Here is a 22,111-nt window from a genome sequence, read left to right as displayed (position 1 = left end):
AAGGCACAGTGCCACCTAAACTGCGTGGAGGGAAAGGTTTCCTTTACTGTTGCCTGTTGTCTCTACAAGTGCCTGACCAGCCAAAACAGGAACCATGGTAAGAACCTGAAGACAGAAGGAGACACGCAAAGATTTTTATCTTCAAGGATTTACCTTGATGGCATTAAAACAAGAAACCAGAAGATGGAAATGATTATCTCAAGAAGACTATTTTATAAAATTTTAGGACTTCAAGTCTTGTTTTTTTTTCTGGAGAGCGGCAAGATTTACACACAAGTTGGGTTTTCAGATGTTGGAATTACTGAAATTCTTTCGAGTTTAATTTGAGGCACACAGTTGCTGCAAACAAAGATCCTCTGAGCGCACAACTATTCCTGCAACTTCTCTTTAAAGGTTAAGTCTCTGTCACTCTTGATCGCTCTTAATATATAATCCGCCTTTGTTTACTGCAGTAGCTGAACTACATAAGATTGTCATTTATACAGGAAGGAGCCATGCGAATATGAAAGCGCACAGCTGAGTAAAGAGAGAAGATGTGCTGTCTTTCTAATTTTGGACAGTCACCTTGAGAAAATCCCTTTCAAATCCTCATCCAAGTCTCACCTTAAAAATAGCTCAAAGTGAACTGATGGCAATGGGCTCATGTGATGATCTGAAAGATTTTTAAATGCTGTCAGGAAAATGAAAAATTACTCACTGGCTGCTAGAAAAGTTGGCAATTTTGTTTTCACACTAACTTGAGGTGAGTTATACATTTGTAAAGTAGCTTTCCTGGAGCTGTACAAGAACCAAACAGAGCCCAGATTGACTTTGTCTACCTTGTTGATACAAGTAAAATGCAAAACGAGCTTTGAAGGTACTCGAGTAAGTTCCAAGCTTTAGAATGTTTAATCTAGGCTACATGCTCACATATCCCTCTGGAGATGAAGAACAGCAGGTCTGAAGTTGCACGGCGTTCCACTTGAAGAGCCAACACTGACGAGCTGAGCCAACTGCGGCAGGATTAAAGTTGGTGTCTTGCTATAGAAAGCTATTTCCAGAACGTCCTGCTCCTTGGTCACTGATTGCTCCAACACTGGCGTTTTTGTGGTGCATCTTTACCAAATGTTAGCGCGCTGACAAATCTGAAGGCGTATGTTTTTGAAACCATCTACCTTCCTATAACTTTGTGCGTAGGACTGATTTGATCCATTCCTTTTTGATCCATTATAAAACAGACAAATTCATTGATTTCTAAAAACAAGTATGAGACTCACAAGTTTGAATTCAATTATACATATGCAGGATTATATACACTATATGATTGTATACATTCACTGATGTGTAAGTTAATATTCTTAAGAAATTTGAAAAGAAACAATTTGCAGCCATAAACAAGCCCATGGCTGATGCTGGATGTTTGGGCTCTCTGTCTGGGACGATATCTAGAGGCTGAAGCAACTGTTAGGTTTTTTTGCACTGCCCTTGTTTTTATAGTGCAACTGCAGTTGTGGCCATTTCCAAAGATAATGTTAGCATGCTTCTGTTGTTGTATAACTCATTCTGGTGTCTGCTTACAGAATTTTGATGTCTTTTTTATTGCTTTTTGTTGGGATCTTTTCACTCTATATGCCTTTATTTCACAGTCGGTCAACAGGATAGTGGGTTGTGAGAGAAGAGAAAAACATGGACTGGGTATCAAACCCATGACAAACGCATAGAGGACTGAGGCTACATAGGTTGCATGCTTTAACCCGCATCACCACCATACCCACCATAGACTATAGAATTATTATTCCATCCACTTTTTGCAATGGACCGCTTGCAAATAAACACTCAATATAATGCTCCTACTATTATGCTTGGCAATTGGTACAGTGTGCCTTGGTCTGAGAGCTTCACTTTAGCCCTTTCTCCATTGTCAAAACATCAGTGGGTCTTGATCAATAGGATCATTTTGCTCGTGTACCCCTGGGTGGCCAGTTTCTCTAATCTCTCGGTTTGTCTGTTGGTTGGAGGTTGCCCCATAAAGTTGATGCTGCATGCGCTCTTCATTCAAAATTGATCAAAAGGATTGGAGTGAAAGGTTTGACCAGGGAATTATCCATCTACTAGTATTGTCTCGTCATGGATTGAAAGTGGTAGTTGAGATGTAGAGCTTGAGGAGCTTGGAAGGACCACCTTTGTTCATCAAGTGACTAGGAGGTCAGAGATACAGGAAGTGATACCAAATTATTTCTAATTCATCTTTGTTCTTGGATCAAACAAGGAGATCTTGTTAAAGTCTAACCCAGAGTTGATTTGTATTATGTGAGGAGAAACCCAGAAAAAAACCTCATTCTACCTTGTCAGAAGGAATAAGTCTAGAAAAAGCCAATAGATGACCAGGTTATTCTTTAGTAAAAACTAACACACATAGATAAATATCTAATCACAACTCAGCAAAGTTCAACTTGGTTAATTTTACGTAACTGATTACTCAGAAAGTGTTGAGATCGATTAAAAAAAGGAAAAATGAGAAATTGTGTTGGAAATTAAATTAGCTGAGTTAATTGTTAATTTATATACAAGTGTGGATATAATACATTTCTCCTTCTGGCTCTCCTTTTCAACTTATAAGTTATTAAGTGTTTTTGAATTTGGTGTGTAAATGTTTATACTGAATCAAATCAAGTGACGTAATGAGCAGGAGCTCAAAGAAGTTGAATGTCCAGTAGATCTTGTTAGGAATTACAGTTTGATATTGGAAATGTAAATAGCTTTTTGTTTTGACGTATCACAAAACTTCAGACATTTCCCACATGACAATCAGTTATAGACAAAAAGCTTCATCATAATCATTTTGCTGGTTCCATTTTTCTCTCATTTGAGTGTTTACCTTCATTACTTTGTTGTACATTTTTTATTTTACTCAGTGATAATTTCAGGTGACTTTAAGCGCCTCTTTCTCTTTGCAGTAAGCCGAAATGCAATCACTCATCTTACTGTGTAATAATGTTATAACTGCTTCGATGCCACTCAAGAGACACAGTGACCACTTTTATCTCCTTTCCCTCTTCTCCTCTCCGGCTTCGTACGACCTTCCAAGCCCACTGACGCCCAAACTGACGCCCGCTCCTTCCTGACCGAGGAGATGATTTCAGGTCTGGTGCCTTTGTGTAAATTCTGTCAGTTTCGCAGAATAACCTGTTGATTTGAACCCACTGAGATAAAATAATGTACTTTATGCTGTGCTTCTAGAAATACGGGGCCAAGAAAAACTAACAATTGCAGCAAATGCATCTTGTCTGAATTTTAATCTTCTCTTCCTGTTGGTCAGAGTTCAAGGCCGCCTTCGACATGTTCGACACAGATGGTGGCGGTGACATCAGCACCAAGGAGCTGGGCACCGTGATGAGGATGCTGGGCCAGAACCCATCTAGAGAGGAGCTGGATGCCATCATTGAGGAGGTGGATGAAGACGGTATGGATTCTACTGTACTTTGGTTTGACGGCCGAAAATCCAAACAGTGACGCGTGACTGCTCAGACGGCGGTGTCTTGCATGGTTTAGATGTTTTCCAGCTCCATCACATCTTATCAGAAGTGATGGAGGAACTGATCACGATGTAATAGGCTCTGCAAATGTGGATCATATAGATCAGAAGTGGTGAACAAGGGAAAAATTTCAGACTTGAAGGACACTGACCGGCCAAAACTGGAGTTGGACACATTTGATCTGGGCCCCTGTAGCTCAGAAAACAGACGTCAAAATTCTCCTGTTAGTTTGTAAATCACTGAACGGCTGAGTACCATAATGTATTGGAGATCTGTTTTTGTTGCATCCACCTTCCAGACCTCTCAGGTCTTCTGGTTCTGGTCTGCTCTGCATCTCCAGAACCAGAACCAAACACGAAGAAGCAGCTTTCAGCTTCTATGCACCTCAAATCTGGAGCAAACGTCCAGAAAACTGCGAAACAGTCGAAACAGAGTGTCTTTAAATCAAGGCTAAAATCCAACCTGTTTAGAGTTGCTTTTGGACCAAAGTAAATGGGACATTGACAAGCATATATGGTGTGTATAGATGATGATAATGATGACAGCACTCATGAAAATGTAATATTTGCTACTGGTTTTCTCAATTGGTGACTGTGGAATTTTTTATGACTTTCTATTTTTTTATTATAACTTTGAACTGCCTTATTGCTGAAATGTGCCATTCAAATAAACTTTATATATTGATCCTATATATAGATAGACTCCCAGGGAGGCATTTGATTGGTTGGAGGGTTGGATCCAGGCACACTGATAAAAAAGTAGAAGCAATTTGTCTGTTGTACTTTGAGCAAGTAAACCATTGTTTTATCTTCATATTATGCAGGTAGTTTCCTGTGTTTAGTTTAGTTGGGGTGAGAGTTAGCTGAAGCGGGGTTCCACCCTGGCGTCTCACTGACTCCATGTCTTCTCAGGCAGCGGTACTATCGACTTTGAGGAGTTCCTGGTCATGATGGTGCAGCAGCTAAAGGAGGACCAGGCCGGAAAGAGCGAAGAGGAGCTTTCGGAATGTTTCCGCATTTTTGACAAGTATGATTCTCCCTAAGCCAAACGCTGCATTCAGTATTTAAACCCTCGGAATCATCAGACTCAAGTACGAGAACGTTAAATGCTGAGGGAGGACGAAATACTATTTGATGACACGTCTTGTTTGCCAGTTCAGAGAGTTAACAGCAGTAGGCTTAACTTTTTGGAATGAATCTTTCTAATGTGATGGAAGAAAGTTTTCATCTCACTCATAGACATAGACATATTTTATTGTTTGCTTTAAGTAAATCACCTTTATGACAATATTGCTGTTACAATGTGATTCAATATAGTTCACAAACATTTATTCGTGAACTATCTTGATACAACAATAAAAGTATTGAAAAAAAAATGTCAAGACCTTTAAATATATGTATGAATTGTTTGCTTGTGTGGTCATATGAAAGAAAAAATAAATAAGAAGAGGACAGTTTAACACATTTTCTCTCTGTCTTTGCAGGAACGGAGACGGCTTCATTGACCGGGAAGAATTTGGAGACATCCTCCACATGACTGGAGAGCAGGTCGCAGAGGAAGACATTGATGAAATGTTTGGCGAATCAGACTCGAACAAAGACGGAAAAATTGATTTTGATGGTAAGATTGTTGACATTTTCAAATGGAAAATGACAGCGCTAGATTGGGCCATTGTTTATTTTTTAAGCTGAACAGGAAATTGGAACTGAAATTAAACGATTTGAAGCTGAAAAATAATCCATCCATCCATCCATTTTCTTACACCCTTCTTCCCTAATGGGGTCGGGAGGGTTGCTGGTGCCTATCTCCAGCAGCGTTCTGGGCGAGAGGCGGAACGCTGCTGGACAGGGTCGCCAGTCTGTCGCAGGCTGAAAAATAATGTGCAGCTGAAAAGAAATGATTAAATTAAGTTTAAAATAACACACATCAAAGCTTGTGATTGTTAAAACAAAAAATTTGAATGCTTATGAGGTAACAAAAGGTTGAATATTTTGTAAAGCAAGACATTGAGATACTCTCAAAACGTACACAGCTTTAATAAGAAATAATGTAAGTGAAGTTATACATTCACTAAATGTCTAGTGAATGTGGGTAGCATGCATAATAATAATAATAATACACCCAATGTATTTCAACAAAAATGTGAAACCAATGCGATAAATATTCATTTTTCATACTTTTATCGCCACAATGTGTGGGTTGTAAATGATGGACCGAACATAACATAAAGGTGCTTAGTTGCTCCTTGCATGGTCTGAATAACTGTGCCGGTGTGGATAATGGACATTCTGATCTCTTTTCTTTCCTTTCAGAGTTTCTCAAGATGATGGAGAATGTCCAGTGATGAGCCCAGCTCTACATTCCTTCCTCAGAAATCAAATAAACCCCTCTGAGAAGAAACTAAATGCTACAAATATGAATGGTTGACAAAATGTACAAACCTAGTTGAATTAAACATCTCCATGCCTCTCCCCCTCAGTCAGCGCTTCCTCTCTTTCTTCTCATGTAAAAACCCAGAGTGTTGTTAAGGATTTCTATAAATATACATTCGGACCATTTAAGACGAAGACGCTTTCTTACGCCGGCCCCTCAGCTGTCCTGTTGGCAGCTGCCGTGTCTCCAGAAATGCAACACCAGCTGGCTTCAACCCCCTACTTTCATCCTGCTCACCCTCAGACCCGATGAGACCCTCAGTCTCTTACGCTCCATGAGCTCTGCTCTATAAATAAACCGAGCTTCTTCCTTACGCTGTTGTTTATTTTCCTCATTTTTCTAAATCCACACCATAATTGACAGGTTTTAGCCTCCATCGCTCTTCCCATCTTTCCCACCTTCACTAGCTCTATTTCCATTTTGCTAATGTTGAAAAAGCATAATTTTGTAATTGCAGCGTTTCCCTGAAATAGGAAATCCAGTTAAAATCACATGAATAAGTTTGTTTGCACCATAAGTCATTTAAAAAATCCCGCGCCTTCTTCCTATTTTCCACTCCCTGTTATTTTCTTTGACTTTTTTGCCACTAATTACATCCGGTTGCACCTGAATGGTGTGATGTGAAGAAAGTGTTTCGGTTAAAATACACTGCTTTCGACACAACCCTAAAACCACCTCATCCTACCGCAAAAACATTGTATTGAAAAATTGCCGTGTTTCCATGAAGCGCATTTAATTTTCGTAATTCCAATTTGAAGGTCAGTGGAAACACAGCCGCTGGGACGTTTCAACCTGATCCCTACTCTCTATGTAACCTCCTTTTTCTCACACGACTGTAGCTGGTCTCACGAAGTCTCACGAAATTCAAGCGCCATCTACTTTGTCTCCACTTTCAACTCAGTCAAAGTCTCAGCCGCTGTCGGAGGCATAAAACAGGAAGTCACAACGCGGATGAGTCAACGCTGGTCTTCCTCAGGGTTTATAGCCTGCAACCTCCTCAGCCCCCACGCTACCTCTGAAAAACCCTCCCCTGCCAACTTCTCAATATCTTCCTGTACTGAATGTGAAGTCGCCCCCCCACCTCCCAGGAGCTGAAGCCAAACTTGGAGCATCAGGTTGGGTTTCTCTCTGCACCCCTGTTTAGCTGAAAATCTATCAGCTATGCAAGCCATCCTGGCCCCTGCACACGTTGAAGGTTCAACATCACAAAACCGACAACCCGCTTCAGTCAAATGAAAACCTCCACCTCCTTTGTTGACCCTCATGTGTTTACAAGGCCTGACCCAGCTGATCAGAGCTCTGTTATTTTTTTTAGTCATCACATTAAACCTGTTGCCAAGATTATCAGGATCCACAAGTTTAAAATACAAAACGCAGTTACTGTTCTAATAGAATCCCTTCAGCTTGTCTTTGCTCCATCAACTCTTATCAGCATCATGCTGGGATATGATCCCTCCACGATCCCTGCTGCGTCTCCTCAGATTCCGACATTCCTCTGTTTTCCCTCGATTTCAGAATTGCTAAAAGGCCTCCTTTGTTCCGAGCTCCGCTGCTTCATGTACCTACAGCGTCAGTCTCCAAGGAGTGATTGGCCTAGCCAAGGTCCCCCAGAACCCTAAAAGTTCAGGATACTAAATCTGGAATCCTGTGAGATCCAGTGGGCGGGGCCTGGCCGCCCCTGTTTAAAGTGAGTCTGAACCTTGTCTTGATGTCTAGTCTCTCTGTTGGGGTGCACACGGGTTGACCACTCCTTTGGGCTTTTCTTTTCACGTCGGATAATTGGGGGGGAAACCATAATCCACAAACATGGTAAGAGAAATTTATTGCGTAAATGACCATTCTATGGTGATCAGTGTTTATCGGTGTACCAGGTATTTAATTAGCCATGAGTCATATTAAAGTTCTGTAGTAATGATGGAATAATTAATAAGATCCTATGGCTGAGATGTTAAGATGCAACTTTTTTTTCTTTTGGCTTGGAGTAGATGTTTATCTGTTCTGTTGATCAGTTTTTTTTTCTTTTGCACACTGAATTTAGAATTTTAAATTTGCTAATTTGGATAATCTGCGCAACATTTTGATCGACTTCTTATAACACGGATTGATTTCGGTCTCAACAGGTTAGTCTCCTGTAAATACTCCTAAGGCTGAGCATTGCCTGCTGATGAGGAGCAGGATGGAATGTCAGCTGAGAAAGTGCAGATTCTGCTTAGGAGTCAGATTCCAGGGGATTGGATGTCTCCGGGCCATATACAGGGAGTGCAATGTGTTGAGCCTGAAATAGCTGGACTAATTTTCAACACACTCCATAAAGTCCTTTTGAGACCGGAGCATTTATGATGCACCATGTGACCCATAGAAGCAAGCTTGACAACAATGTCAAACTTAACCTGAAATAAATCCCGAGAGCTTAAATTTCATCTCTCCTGTAGTTTTACTACAACTCTACACAGATGGTTGCTATTGTTTGTATTTTAAGCATTTTTTTTTTCTTTCAATCAACTATCTGGTGTCAAAAAGTGATAAGTTCTCACAGCAGACTCTGACAATCCCTTCCACTGCTGTGGACCGAAGCACAATTCAGCTGAACACTGATTTATAGAGTCCAGTAATGAAGTCTGCAGTGAAGTGACCCCTGTTTTCTTGCAGACTGACGCGCAACAAGAGGCCCGCTCCTATCTGAGCGAGGAAATGCTGGCTGGTGAGTACGCTGATAAAACAGACGGCTAGAAATAAGTCCAAAAAAGTTTGAAAAAAAAGTTAGTGTGACAATTGGGAACTTTGTTTAAAGGAGTTAGATTCCAACAAATTGTTGCAATAATGTCTATTTAACTAAATAAATCTAGGATCAGTTACTCATCAAAACAAACAAGCAAAAAAATAGGAATTTGAGCATAAAACATTAGTGAAACAGTAGCAGGTTTTCAAAGTCAATTCAAGTTAGGTGAGATGTAAACCTCAACAGTCACACTTTTCTGGGAACAACTAACTGTCTCTGGGAACAACTAACTGTCTCTGGGAACAACTAACTGTCTCTGGGAACAACTAACTGTCTCTGGGGTTAAGAAAGCTCTGCTAAGGAATCGAGTTAGCATTAGCACTTTAGCCAGATTCAAACTTTACACTTCCTCCAAAACAAGCCTTCTCTACCACAAATCTATTAATAGTTCCTTATATTTTTACAATGTCTAAGATGTTTTCTCATCAAAAAATGTTAGGCGGGATTTGTGACAAAAAAAAAACAGTAGCTGATGGTGTTTAACTAAAGTTAAACACTGAATAAAATACTGGGCTGAACACAGAATTGTTCAAATTGAATAAACTGCAAAATCTCTCTTCATTATTGCTTCACATCATTAGGACACGTAAAGTACAGAAGTGGCATAAAATTTCAAGGCAGACAATAAAAGAGGGGCTTTTGCCCATTCAATTGAACACAGAAAACAGCAGTAAATCAATATGTTGCTATAGCGATATGCAATGTTTCTGATAAAAAAATACAAAACATAATCCTCTCACATCATCATGTCCAACCTTGATGGTGTGATGCTTGGAAGTTATAATCACACAACTTAATTAATGTCTATTAGCCAAATTCTGCGCCCAGATCCCATAACATCCCATAACTTTTTCCATATTGATTACCTCCAGAGTTCAAAGCCGCCTTCGACCTGTTCGACACCGACGGTGGCGGCGACATCAGCACCAAGGAGTTGGGTACCGTGATGAGGATGCTGGGCCAGAACCCGACAAGAGAAGAGTTGGATGAAATCATCGAGGAGGTCGATGAGGATGGTGAGCAAAACGCGCAACTGTTTTACTTTTACGCACAAAAGCGTTGCACTGCCATTAGCCAAATGCATCATTGAATATTTTAAAATCTTTTTCTAATTCGGAATTCAAGTGTGTTCAGATGTAGTCCAACAGAGCTCACAACATCTCACCAGTCATTTCGGGGCTTTAGCCTTCATTTTCTTCTTCTTCTTTTTTGTTTTGCTAACTTTCAGGCAGCGGTAGCATCGACTTCGAGGAGTTCTTGGTCATGATGGTGAGGCTGCTCAAGGAGGACGAGGCCGGCAAGAGCGAGGAAGAGCTGTCAGAGTGCTTCCGTGTTCGATGCGTGTAGCTGCGCGGCTGGAGTTTGGATTAGAGCCTGTTTTGAAGATGCCTTCTCTTTTATGGTTATGCTTCCGTATTTTCTTGTGCGTTCCTACAGGAACGGCGATGGATACATCGACAGAGATGAGTTCGCCCAGATCATCCGCAGCAGCGGGGAATCCATCACAGACGATGAAATTGATGAGCTGTTGAAGGACGGAGACAAGAACTCCGACGGCATGCTGGACTTTGACGGTACCTTGATTATGGGAGAGATGCGTAAACAGGAAATACTCCCTGTGGAGAAGTTGATCTTGATCTTTGAGCAACTAGATTTAAAAATAAATATAATAATAATAATAAAAATAATAGTAATACTACTAATAATAATAAACTGCTCGCAGATGTTTCGTTCTTTTACATCATTTTGAAATTTGCAAGATTAACTTTCTGCTCCAATCCATTGACTTTATAACTTGATTTACAGATTCTTGCTACACTATAAAAACTAATTGTTAAAAATAAAACTATTTGTGGTACACATAACTGCTATTTTGAGTTTGGTAACAAAATAACCAATTTGGGTTATTTTGGTAACAGTTGTGGTTAAGATATGGTGGTTCATCGAACAAAACATTGCAAAAATGAAATCTAAGTTAGATTACGCATCTTAGATCAAAGGGGTTTATTCTTGCTTCTTTTCTCACAAGATACTTTTTCTCACTAGGAGTTTTTATGCCAGAACATTTTCCTTTATTTAAGTGTTTCGGTCCTTCATTGTCAGTAATCTTATGTTATTGTCAACGAAACAATAGAAAACATGAATTACAAGTGATTTGTGAATGGGTTCAGTCTTTATCTGCTGGGATATGAAGCAATGTGGAAGCACAAACAAGAATCAAGTAATATAAAACACAGGATTGAACCAATATTGAATTAATCCAGCTAAAACAAATGTTATTGTTGAATCCCCTGTAAGTGGCCCTAAATGTAGCTCGTTCTAGCTACGTAGCGGAATCACAGAATTTGGGTTAAATGAATAAATCTGCAGCTTTTGGACTTCAACTGTTGCTGATCCTGTTGGGTAAAATTTCCTGTTCAATCTCTTTTTTTTCCAGAATTCCTCAAGATGATGGAGAATGTGCAGTAAAACAAATAGGACTCAATGGACATTCCTCCAACCTCCTGTGAAAACCCCTTTCTGAATAAATCTGCACCACGCTCTACCCTTACCTCTATTTCACTGACTCACGAAGAAAAAAATAAAAAAAATTTAAAAAAGCACTCAAAGACACATTGTCCACCAGGTTCACTGCCTCCTTCTCCATCCTTGCAGACATCCTCACCAGACAGCCAGGACACTTCGCTTTGGAGCGAGAGTCGCTAGCTGAGCTATATTAATCCTGACTTGCTGATAGACGCAGACAGTTTGCCATATTTGCTGTGCTGATGCCGTTTCCTGTGAGTGGACAGCATGGCTGCAGTGAGGAGATCGTCTCCAAACACCATCTGCATACATGGCGAAGCCCCCCTTCTCTCTCCTCTCTGCTGGTGAAGCTGTGATCTAGATCTAGTCTAGAGAGATAGGCAGCCTGTTACCTGCTGCATAGACCAAGGACTTCAAACACTTTACTCTACAAAGAAGTAACTTGCTTGAACAGAATAAATGAACTAACATGCTCATTGGTAGTGGGTCTGTCATATTTATGGTCTGTGTAAAAAAAAAGACAACTACTTTGTTTTGAGGAATTTAAATAAAATCTTTTTTTGTTTCTTTACTTTTGTCAATTTCAGAATTTGTGCTCGTCCCAGCGTACACCGGCTGAAAAAATTAAACGGTGTCATGAGTGCAGAAGTTCAGGTTCAGTGTTTGTTGATTGAGTTTAACATCTATCATTCCTTCCTGTGACCAGGCAGGTTAATCTCTGACCACTTTAGATTTTGTTTTATTAATATTTACTTTTTCAATGTCGCTTTTCAAAGCATGGGTCAGCAGAAACATCTTCTACACCAAAGTCTGTTTTTTTCCCCAGTTTGAATGGAAGCCAGCACTGAATAACATTAAATACAATCTGTTGTGTTGTTTCCTAAACCCCAGGTGCCCCAAACACTGACAATAAAATTCTGTCCAGGTTGTGGTTTGGAACGCTTCAATTCCGCTACAAAACCCAAATTTAGTATGTTTTTCTTTTCCCAACCGGAGAAAAAACAAGAACTGATAGTCGGGTGTTCTTTCTTAGGATTTTAAAGTGAAGAGCAAAATTCATGGTTTCATCACTTATAGCAAAACATTCAAGTACTGAAGCAGCAACGCAGTTGCAGACCATCAAAATACTATCACCATACTTAACGTTCTTTATTCTAAAATATTTAAAATAAAAAAAAAAGGAATTCAAGATGGAATTCTGTTTTACTCCAGCTGTAACAGGCCACATAACTTCAAAAAGAAAAGAAATTCCCAAAAGTGGTTTTGATCTCGTCACCTGCAAAAATTTGAACTCTTGTATTAATTTTTCTTTCCTGGGAATCATATTAAGCCCTGCAACTGTATGGGGTCGCATTAGCACCAAAATATACATTCATGTGTCTAAGGTGTGCATTTTCATCTATGTGCCACACCTAATGTAGTATGCTGACCTACAGCAATAATAAATAAGCAAGGTCTTCATTTAGAACTGTTGTAGGTCAGCATACTACATAATGTGCGGCACATAGAGAAATCAGCACAGACCGCACGTAAGCATATTTTTGGCACCAATGGAACCCTAAACATGGCTCCTATCAACTCCTGTCTTGGGAACCAGTGTTAAGAGTACCGACTGTGTGGCTTTGTCCAAATGGTAGTAAAGTAAGTAATTTACTTTACTCAAACTCTTTCAGACAATCTTATGAAATATATGAGCGATTTTGGAATTGCGTATTGATCTATGATATTAAGTTACTGAAAAATAGAGGAAGTCAAGTTGAAAAAATAAAACAGACTCATGCAATATTTAAGCTTATATATGTATATAATTAAACGAGTATTGTAATCAGATGTATCAGCAGTATGTGTCCACACGTGTGTCTATTAAGAGCCATAATTGGCTTCGTCGAAAGCTTTCCGGGCTCTCTTCAGCTCCTCGTTCATGGTCAGCAAATCTTTGACGCGGGCAAATTTTCTGGGATCTTTGCGGATCAGAAAAACTATGTCTTCCACCTGAACGCGGCCCTGCCGCCCGATGGACATGGCTTTGTGGGTCATCTCCGTAATGAACTCGATCACCAGGTCCTCCAGGATGTCCACGGACTCTGTGTACGGGTTCTGGTCATCACCGAAGCCGTACATCATGCAGCGGAGTTCCTTAGAGAAGAGCCTTTTCCTTCTGCCGTGGCCCGCGGCGTCCACCCCGCCGGAGCCGTCCTCCAGCTCCTCCTCGAAGCCCGGCTCGTCCTCCTCCTCCGCCATTACTCTAGAAATAAACACAAATATAATTAAAGTCAATTAAACTTTGTGGAAACGTAACAAAAATGACATATCTTACATAGCTGCCTTGTTCAAATGAAGAGCGAGACAACAGCCCGGAGAGCGTCTGAATTTCTACTTCCTGTTTGTATATCATAGGCTACTTGTAAACAGATTATCAGTGCACTATCGCCACCTGTCGGACTGGAGTGCAGCAGGAAATAAACTTGAAAAATCATTGAGTTTTGCAACTGGTATAGCGTTGAAATAAATCCATTCATTAATTTTCTTACACATTTGTCCTTAGTGGGGTCGGCAGGGGTGCTGGGGCCTATCTCCAGGGAGACATTTCGGGCGAGAGGCGGGGTACACCCTGGACAACTCACCAGTCCATCGCAGTGTTGAAATAAATAAATAATTATAATAATTATCAGTATCTGAACCTAGAGCCAATCAGAATCCAGAGACCGTAAATAGGTTGATAGGGTTGGGATTCTTTTTATTGTATCTGAGGTACAATAAATGCTCAAATCAAAGAACGGATAAAGTATCCGTTTATATCAGTGAATTAATTCCCTTCTTTATTAGCGTTAATGAGGGCAGAAAGCTTTTAGCTTTAGTCTATTTCTCACTCTCAGTCAAGGCAAGATGTTGTGATAGAAATTCTATGTGCAACAAAACTCTGGGTCACTTTACAGAAAAGAACAAATAAATGAATATGGAATCAACAAAACAATTAATTACAAAAATAGACCGTCCATAAAAAAGATTGGACAACAGTTAAAATCCATGTTTAAAGTGAACAGCCAGAGTGTTTTGAGCTGTGACGTAAGTAGTGGGAGAAAATCTATATTCCTACTGACTGGAGGAAGTGTGTTTCAGAGCCGAGGAAGCCAGTGTAAGTTTCATAAAGAGGAACACTACAGTTTAGTTGAACTACTTCATTGCTTTTCAGTTGAACTTCATATTTGTTTCCATTCTAGTTCACATTCCAGTTCAGAAGGTGGCGGTAATGCACACTTTTGCACACTGTTTGCCAAGCGTCATTTAATCTAAGAAGAAGAAGAAAAAAAGAAGATGTAGCATCCATCCACACTCCATTCCAGTAGATGGCGGTAATGCACGTCAGTAAGTTGCTTGCCAACCGCCATAAAAAAAGAGGAAGAAGAAGAGAAAGGAAAAAACAAGACATGTAGTCGCACAATAGGTGGTAAGTGCTGTTAAACTCATTTTCAAATGTTTAACCTGCTGTCGGCGCGCATAATACGTGAGCACGTGTTCCTTTAATAGAAAACTATGTCCGAGTGCCTAACCAAGTAAGCATTCAGTCTGCGTAACAGCTGTTAACACAAACCCTGGCAAAAATGAGTTGGAAAATGAACTGTGTTTCAACAAGTAAATTATGTCCGTCTGTCTGTCCAGTTTGTTACCACCATTCTCTAATCTCACAATTAGAGAATCTGGGGTAACTTCGAGAAAAGGTTCGCTCTGAGAAAGGAAATCATCCTCTATCGCTCAACTTTTTTTAGCCTGGTCCTACTTCTGTAAAGGAGTGGGTCTGCCGTGATTGGCAGACAGCTGGCGCTAACATCCTCACTAACTGTGAACTTCAGTACTGCTTCACCCTTTTCCCCTAATTTTCTCCAAACTCAGGTTTTCCCGGTCACAGCGAACAGTAATGGGTGGGTCCAGAGTTTGTTTGAAGACGGTGGTCTGTCTTCATTAGCGGTTCCGTATGGCGTGGCCGGTCCAGTTTTTCTTCCGGGGCCTTCGCACTGTCGGATTGGTTCTCCTCTACTATGTCTTCTCCATAGGCATCACCTTCTATAACAAATGGCTGATGAAAGTAAGAACCTCTATGCAACTTGTGGTTGTTGTTGCCAGACTGGATTTTAGCATTTCTCACGGAATGGGAGGCATTCTAGTTTATTCCGTCTGCTTCTGTTTTCCTCAGGGCTTCCACTATCCCTTGTTTATGACGCTGGTTCATCTTGGCGTCAATTTTTGTCTGTCAGCTCTGACGCGGCGGGCTATGCAGTGCTGGACAGGGAAGCCCCGCATCATTCTGACCTGGAAAGACTACCTCCGTAAAGTGGCTCCAACAGGCAAGCTCTTGTTACTTTTGGACTCTGAAGTGTTTTCACTGACTCTGAGAGCCAGGGGTTGAAGGTCAGGTCTTATCATGTTTACTGATGTTTTTTTTGCCTCTTCAATAATTATTTGACTAAACGGAAGTATCAGCTGATGTGACACCGATCATATCTACCTGAGTAAAGGTCTGAAAGCCAGCGGCTGTTCCCTTTTCTCTGTTGTGATCAAGGGTTGACCGACAGACCCACCCACTTAGTTGTGCACAGTTAACAAGTCACCCCACTGTTACCAACTTAACATCTTTGTCGCTATATTTAGCAACGTTTCTTGCAAAACAAGTCTGTAATGGGCAAAATCGAAATTGGCAGGTCTGGCTTTTTAAAAAGGCAGCCTTAAGCATTTTTAAGGCACACAGTGTTGTTTTATCTCCCAGTCAAGTAACTGTTACCTTCAGCTGGTATAGAAATGCTGACTTAAGAGAAATTTGACAGTGTAATTTGGCGCCTTGAAGTTTTCCTATGTTTCTTTCTTTATGTTTCTCCTCTTTTCGACTCTCTGCCTTCTGCATATCAGCACAGCAGTGCTTCTCATCATGCTGCTTACAACCATTCTTGGAGTGATGGTCTGAGAAGGAGTCCATGTGACGAGCTCATCAGACTTACAGTGCATTCATTAGAAAATCATGTTCCATTCATGTATATTCCCTCTATATCCAGTGTAATAGTATCTGTTTCGTGGCCATGCATACTGTATGTACATGAAGTGTAGTTGACTTGTAATTTTAGAAAAGTAGTGAACATGTTCATCTTCTCTGCAGCCTTGGCAACAGCACTGGATATAGGGCTTTCCAACTGGAGCTTCCTGTTCATCACCATTAGTTTGTAAGTTAAAGGAGAAGAGCATCACAGCTTTGTCACCTGTACTGTTGTAACGTCCCATCCTGACGTCTGTTTCTTTACGGCTGAAGGTACACCATGACCAAGTCCTCTGCAGTGCTGTTCATTCTCTTTTTCTCCCTTGTGTTCAAACTAGAGGAGCCGGTGAGCAAAGATTATTTGAATTTGAAAGAGATTCAAATTATTTTGACCTTAAGTGGCCTAAAATGAACAAAGAATAGTGTCTTTTAACAGGAGGAAAAATTTTTTCATTCTTTATTTCTTTTGTACTGTCTGTAAGTTGCTGCACAACTAGAAGTAAATGGTGTGACATCTGGGATATTTAGGGCTGATTTTGTTCCACTAATGTATGGACTTCTGGAATAAAATCACTGGATGACTGAAGTTTTCAGTCTGGTTTTAATGTACCAACCTGAATAAAAAGAGTATGGAGCTAAATTGGGACCACATAGTTTGTACAAACAAAAAAAGACAAAATTGAAAATGAAATAAAAAAAAAAAAACTCTTTTGAAAATGAAAATAAGATTTTAAACTGTAATAATCATAATGATAAAAGTTCAAAACTACTTTTCATAATCAAGTTTTGTTTTCCATTCAGTTTCCGATTCATTTATTTTCCTGTGGAGTTCCATACATTTTTGGGTCCCACAGTTTCTGGATGCAACAGCATTGAATGTTTTGTCCTGCCGCAGTGTTGCACTGTCAGTCATCATTCCACGTCATCTGAGGCCCCACCCACACGCCACACAGAGCCAGAAGCTGGAAACTTGGAAAAAAGAAGAACCTTGTCTCTAAAGTACTTTTGTAGTTTTTTTTTTCCTTCAGGTTTAAATCTCTGTCTCAGTTTTAAAAAAATGTCAACAAATTGCATGGCCCTAATTTAGCTCCATATAAAGCTCTTTCCTACAGTCTCCTGTTTCAGGAAATCCTTTACAAATTCCACAATACTAGAGTTTTCTTACATTCAAATTTGTCAGTGAGCTGTGGGAAGACTGTTAGAAACCATTAGAAAACATTTTAATGGTCCCAGAAATCTTCATAATGATGGAATAATTTTCCCTCAAATACCTCCTTTTGTTTTGTAATTTTACAATTTCTTCCTTCAAGAAGTGTCTGTTTCAAAATGTTACTTGTTTTTTTTTTTTGCCGTTTAGTGCTTAGGCCATCAAATAAATGCTTTATTATTCTCTTGGTGCAGAATAAAAACTGAATCTTCTTTTTACTGAAAAATGGAAGTCTGAGAATGTCATTAAAACTTTTCCAACACACAGAGATTCCAATCTCACCACAGCGTCTGTTCTGCCCCTTCGTTCCCATTTTTAACCAGAACCCCTTCCTGATCCTGGTGGTCCTGCTGATCTCCAGCGGACTCTTTATGTTTACATTTGAATCGACTCAGTTCAACATGGAGGGCTTCATCATGGTGCTGTTGGCCTCCTTCATCGGGGGAATCCGCTGGACCCTCACTCAGGTCCTCATGCAGAAAGCGGAGCTGGGTCGGTCTTGAGTCATTTTCAGTATGAAACTATTATGTGTTTAGCTTGGAGGTGGACTGCGTCACTGTTGTATTTTAAGAACACAAAGTCAGCTGAGCTTGTTTGATGTTTTGTTCTTTTTCAGGTCTTCAGAATCCCATCGATACCATGTACCACCTCCAGCCTCTCATGTTTCTTGGACTTTTTCCCCTTTTTCTCTACAATGAAGGTGAGTATAGTCAAAGCTACAGTATATAACTTTTATCAATAATCTATTTCTTTCACTTAATTGTTTGAACTGTCACTGTGTAACAGGAGACCGATTGGTAAGCAACACCTCTTGTACCATATTTACTTAACTTCTCCAGCAGTATGTTGTGATCAATTGTATCAAAAGCTTTTTTTTTTTTTTTTTATCTACAAAATAATGTTTCTTGTCTATTCTGGCTGGCATTTCTTCAAGCATAACCATAATGCAATTTTTTTTTTCAGAAAACACATTCTGCTGCTTACTACATAAAATGTTATGTATAAATTGATCTAATGTGGTAACAAATTATTTCTTCAAAATCTTTTGAAAACTAATTTAGTGTTTTGATATATTCTGAGCCACGAGCCTTGCTCTTTCTGAAAACATAGTTTGAAGAACAACCTTGAAGAAGAATCCTTCCATTAGCTAGATATCTTGATCTGATAAAAATTGCAGTGTGTCCACCATCTTTGTCTTGTTTCTGTCCTCTCTCTGCAGCGCTGAGCCTGAGTGATTCGGAGAAGTTGTTCCGTGTGACGGAGCTCTCTCCACTCCTCTATTCCCTCATGACGCTGAGCGTAGGCGGCACGCTGGCCTTCGGCTTGGGCTTTTCTGAGTTTCTCCTCGTCTCCAAAACCTCCAGCCTCACATTGTCGATATCAGGAATCTTTAAGGTCAGGGTGCTTGAAATCCTTGAAAATGTGTGAATTTCAATTAGGTGTTCTCAAGGTTTGGAACTTGCTTCGTTTCTGTGTAGATCCTTGAAAATGACTGATATTCAAACTGAACAGTTTTGCAATAAAGTAGAGTCCAACATTTGGTTAAGAGCCTAAGTCTGGAAAGTGTTATTTACGGTTTAGAAAAATAAACCTTTTTGATGTATTTTCTCATCAGTCTGTTTTAAGTTGGATAGAATCACTAAAATTATTTCTATTTGCTAAATGTCAGAAAACGTAGCAAAAACTTTTTTTGCTTTTTTTTAGATTTTTTTGAAACATTCTGTGTATATTGTGGTTTACAATTTAATGAAGGTCATTTACCTTAACATAATTTGTTGGGATTGTCTTAATGTAGTGAATATTTTTTACTCCCAATAGCTCAGTGACGTATTGATCTGTGTAATGATCAATAAGCTTAATACGTTAAATGTTCTTTAACAATGTTTAATACAATAAACAACATTATTAATATTGGGGATGTTTTTATTAGATTAGTGTTACGTTCTCAGACTAGTCAGATTGACAGTGTATGCGTGTGAGCGAGACATTTTAAGACGTAAAATTTAGTTGCATTTTAGTTTAACTTGTATGAAAGAGGGTTTCATACATTCCCCATTTTTTCCAATGGGGAAAAAAAAAATCTTTTTTTTTTTCAGTGGCCCTAATCCTCTTCCATAACTTCATGCCTGCTGTAAAATGTAAATACTACCACAAGATATTAATAACAGGAAGAAATGTAAAAATATCAGGTAATAGTGAATTGAAGCGTTTTTTTTTTTTGTTTGTTTGTTTTTCTTTTATAGTTCATTTGTATTGTTTTTATTTCCTAAGTGGTGTTGGAAAAGTTTGAAAACTTACTTTAAAAATGCTGACGTGTTTGAATTGAACCTTGTAAGGTACTTTGTGTACAATGTGCATTCTTTGAAATTTCTTCCACAGTGGCATTTCCAAAGAAGTCCCATCAGTTGATGCTCAGCTGTTAGCTTTACTGTGAAATGTTCACTGTGAACCTTTCTGGAACAGTTTATCTGTCAGTCATCTAGCTGAATTAAAACCTGGCCTTAATCCAAATACTGTAACTTTAGGATTAACATTCCTGACTGGAGCTTTAATGTTTAATACTTCATCCATCTGTCAAAGTAACCCAAGAGGTGCAGCAACATTGCTGTTTTCTCTTGTTCTTCTGACCTACTGTAGTTTCTGGTCTTCTAGCTGTAATCCTAACCCACTTGTACTTATCGCTTGGTGTTTCCTGTAGGAGGTGTGTACGCTGCTTTTGGCAGCCTCTCTGATGGGAGACAGAATGAGCAAACTGAACTGGCTGGGGTTCGCAGTGTGTCTCTGTGGGATTTCTTTACACGTGGGACTCAAAACATACTATTCCAAAAGTAAGCATGTAAAAGACGTTATCTCCCATGTTGCTGGTTCAGTCTGATGTTTCCTTCTGCAACCCTGCAGGTTGATCCATGCCATCTCCTAGATTTTAATTTAATGTCCATTTTTAATGTCTGAAATTATTCTGATGATCATCTACAAAATATACTGAGCTTTAAAGATGTTGCTTATATATACACATTTCATTCAGGTCATGGTTTTATTAAGATCTCATTAGTCCAACTAGGAAACACCCTCAAGTGTTTTATTCCTGTAATCCAGTGAAGATTTTTCCATTTGTTATTGAGATCAGAAAATTTTGCAACATGCCATTCTTTCAATGGAATAAAAATAAAAAAATGATTTTTTTATCTTCAGAAACTGATGCCCCTTTTACATTGTTTTACATTTTGAGAAATGTTTCCAATCAAAGAGAAATTCTTTGGTTATGTACATTTGAAATTCAATTCTGCCAGATGTATGAATAATTTTCCCTTTCTGAAATGAGTCTAACCCGTGGTTTTTTACCCCCATCAGATAAGGTTCCTTCTGTTCGGCAGCTCAGCAGTAGAAGTTCAGAGCTTCAGTTGCCATTACTTCGACAGAACGGAGATAAATGTGAGGATTCGGCTGCTGATGACTACAACGATGAAGAGGAGGAGCAAGAAATCTCACTGCATTGACAAAAGCCCACTTGGACCCGGCTCATTCCTTAACGTTTAGAGAAGCTCTTCCAGCTTCTTCGTTGTTGTTGCTTCCTTGGTTATACATTTCTCTCTGGACTTAAAATGCAACAAAAAATAAAAATATTTTGATAGTACATTGTAGCAAGTACAGTCAAATATTCAGAATTTTTAATGTCTGACAGGTGAAGAAACAATGTTGTATCTTTGTAGCAATGTTCTGACGCATCAAATGGGGGAGGGTTTTTTTTCCTTATTCATCAGCCACATTGGAGATATCTTTGATGTCTGGCCGATACCAGTTTACGGTTCCAATTTTCACATATTCAGTGGGGTTTTATTTAAGGGCTGTAATGATTAAGATGGGAAAAGAAAATTGCAGGTTCTGTGATTGAGGTGAGAGTTTTAAATCAAACAGAAAATGACAAAATTACATAATCGTCTCTATTTTATTTGTTGTATCATAAAGTTGTCAGCCTTTTTCTGATTAATAGGATTAAGAAGATCCTGTGTGTGTGCTTAAAAGAATAGTCCTCACATTTTTTAGTTCTGATGTACTTTATGGATAGGAGGAAAACATATTTTTCATTATTCCACTTGATAATTAAGAGAAAGTTAGCCATTTCAGGTCTGGCCATTGATTGTTGCATCAATTTCAATACCTCCCATTGGGCTTGGCATTTAGCAGCTGTCAGATGTCGTAGACCTGAATATTATTTCATAGTGTTTGTTATGATACTGGATACAGGATAAATGATCATACTTTGACCAATATTTAAAACACTCTACCTGTAAATTTAAAGTTTGGTTCAACGTTGGTTAACATTTTCCAGGCTTTTACTTATATTTCAAAGCTATGTGCCTTATGAGCTATTTTTGCTAACGAGTATGTCGGTGATTTGCATCGCTATTTATGAAAAGATTTTGATGTGTATAATTTTCAATAAAATGTAATTTTATTTAGATTTTTAATAAACATAACAAACAAGTTAACATTTGTTTAAGTCATTTGCTTCTATGACTCAACATTCAACTGGTCTATGAGGGAGAAGAGGGAGAAGGGCCCACTTCTGCTTCAAGAGGACGGTTTCAAGTTTCTGGGCGCCATGTTCAGTGATCAAGTGGGGGCTG

At 39.3% G+C, this 22,111-nt stretch overlaps 4 protein-coding genes across 5 annotated transcripts; 3 read left to right on the top strand and 1 right to left on the bottom strand.

Moving 5' to 3' along the window:
* The first annotated feature begins 1 nt into the window (after position 1).
* tnnc2.1 (troponin C2, fast skeletal type, tandem duplicate 1) lies at positions 2-5,993 on the top strand. The gene is made up of 6 exons (XM_044132766.1): positions 2-97; positions 3,068-3,122; positions 3,299-3,442; positions 4,427-4,541; positions 4,999-5,135; positions 5,828-5,993. The coding sequence occupies exons 1-6, from the start codon at positions 95-97 to the stop codon at positions 5,857-5,859; spliced, it is 486 nt and encodes a 161-aa protein (XP_043988701.1). The 5' UTR covers positions 2-94; the 3' UTR covers positions 5,860-5,993.
* A 1,626-nt stretch (positions 5,994-7,619) lies between these two features.
* Positions 7,620-11,301, top strand: tnnc2.2 (troponin C2, fast skeletal type, tandem duplicate 2). Its single transcript, XM_044132788.1, has 6 exons — positions 7,620-7,757; positions 8,598-8,649; positions 9,600-9,743; positions 9,956-10,070; positions 10,165-10,301; positions 11,165-11,301. The coding sequence occupies exons 1-6, from the start codon at positions 7,755-7,757 to the stop codon at positions 11,194-11,196; spliced, it is 483 nt and encodes a 160-aa protein (XP_043988723.1). The 5' UTR covers positions 7,620-7,754; the 3' UTR covers positions 11,197-11,301.
* A 1,737-nt stretch (positions 11,302-13,038) lies between these two features.
* taf13 (TATA-box binding protein associated factor 13) lies at positions 13,039-13,699 on the bottom strand. Its single transcript, XM_044132778.1, has 2 exons — positions 13,571-13,699; positions 13,039-13,498 (listed from the first exon to the last, which is right to left on the bottom strand). Exon 2 carries the CDS (start codon positions 13,492-13,494, stop codon positions 13,117-13,119), a length of 378 nt encoding a protein of 125 aa, XP_043988713.1. The 5' UTR covers positions 13,495-13,498; positions 13,571-13,699; the 3' UTR covers positions 13,039-13,116.
* Positions 13,700-14,595: 896 nt separating this feature from the next.
* On the top strand, positions 14,596-21,973 carry slc35c2 (solute carrier family 35 member C2). Of its 2 annotated transcripts, none has more exons than XM_044132741.1 (10): positions 14,596-14,701; positions 15,145-15,337; positions 15,446-15,596; positions 16,400-16,463; positions 16,550-16,622; positions 17,807-17,975; positions 18,100-18,183; positions 18,703-18,878; positions 20,182-20,311; positions 20,835-21,973. In XM_044132741.1, exons 2-10 carry the CDS (start codon positions 15,227-15,229, stop codon positions 20,978-20,980), a joined length of 1,104 nt encoding a protein of 367 aa, XP_043988676.1. In that variant the 5' UTR covers positions 14,596-14,701; positions 15,145-15,226; the 3' UTR covers positions 20,981-21,973. The 2 variants fall into 2 exon arrangements, with proteins under 2 accessions (XP_043988676.1, XP_043988686.1); XM_044132751.1 differs by lacking the exon at positions 14,596-14,701 and adding an exon at positions 14,725-14,807.
* Positions 21,974-22,111: the final 138 nt, after the last annotated feature.

The sequence above is a fragment of the Gambusia affinis genome, linkage group LG01, assembly GCF_019740435.1.
Source record: "Gambusia affinis linkage group LG01, SWU_Gaff_1.0, whole genome shotgun sequence".
Lineage (NCBI taxonomy): Eukaryota > Metazoa > Chordata > Actinopteri > Cyprinodontiformes > Poeciliidae > Gambusia > Gambusia affinis.
This window is presented reverse-complemented; position numbering and strand designations above follow the sequence as displayed.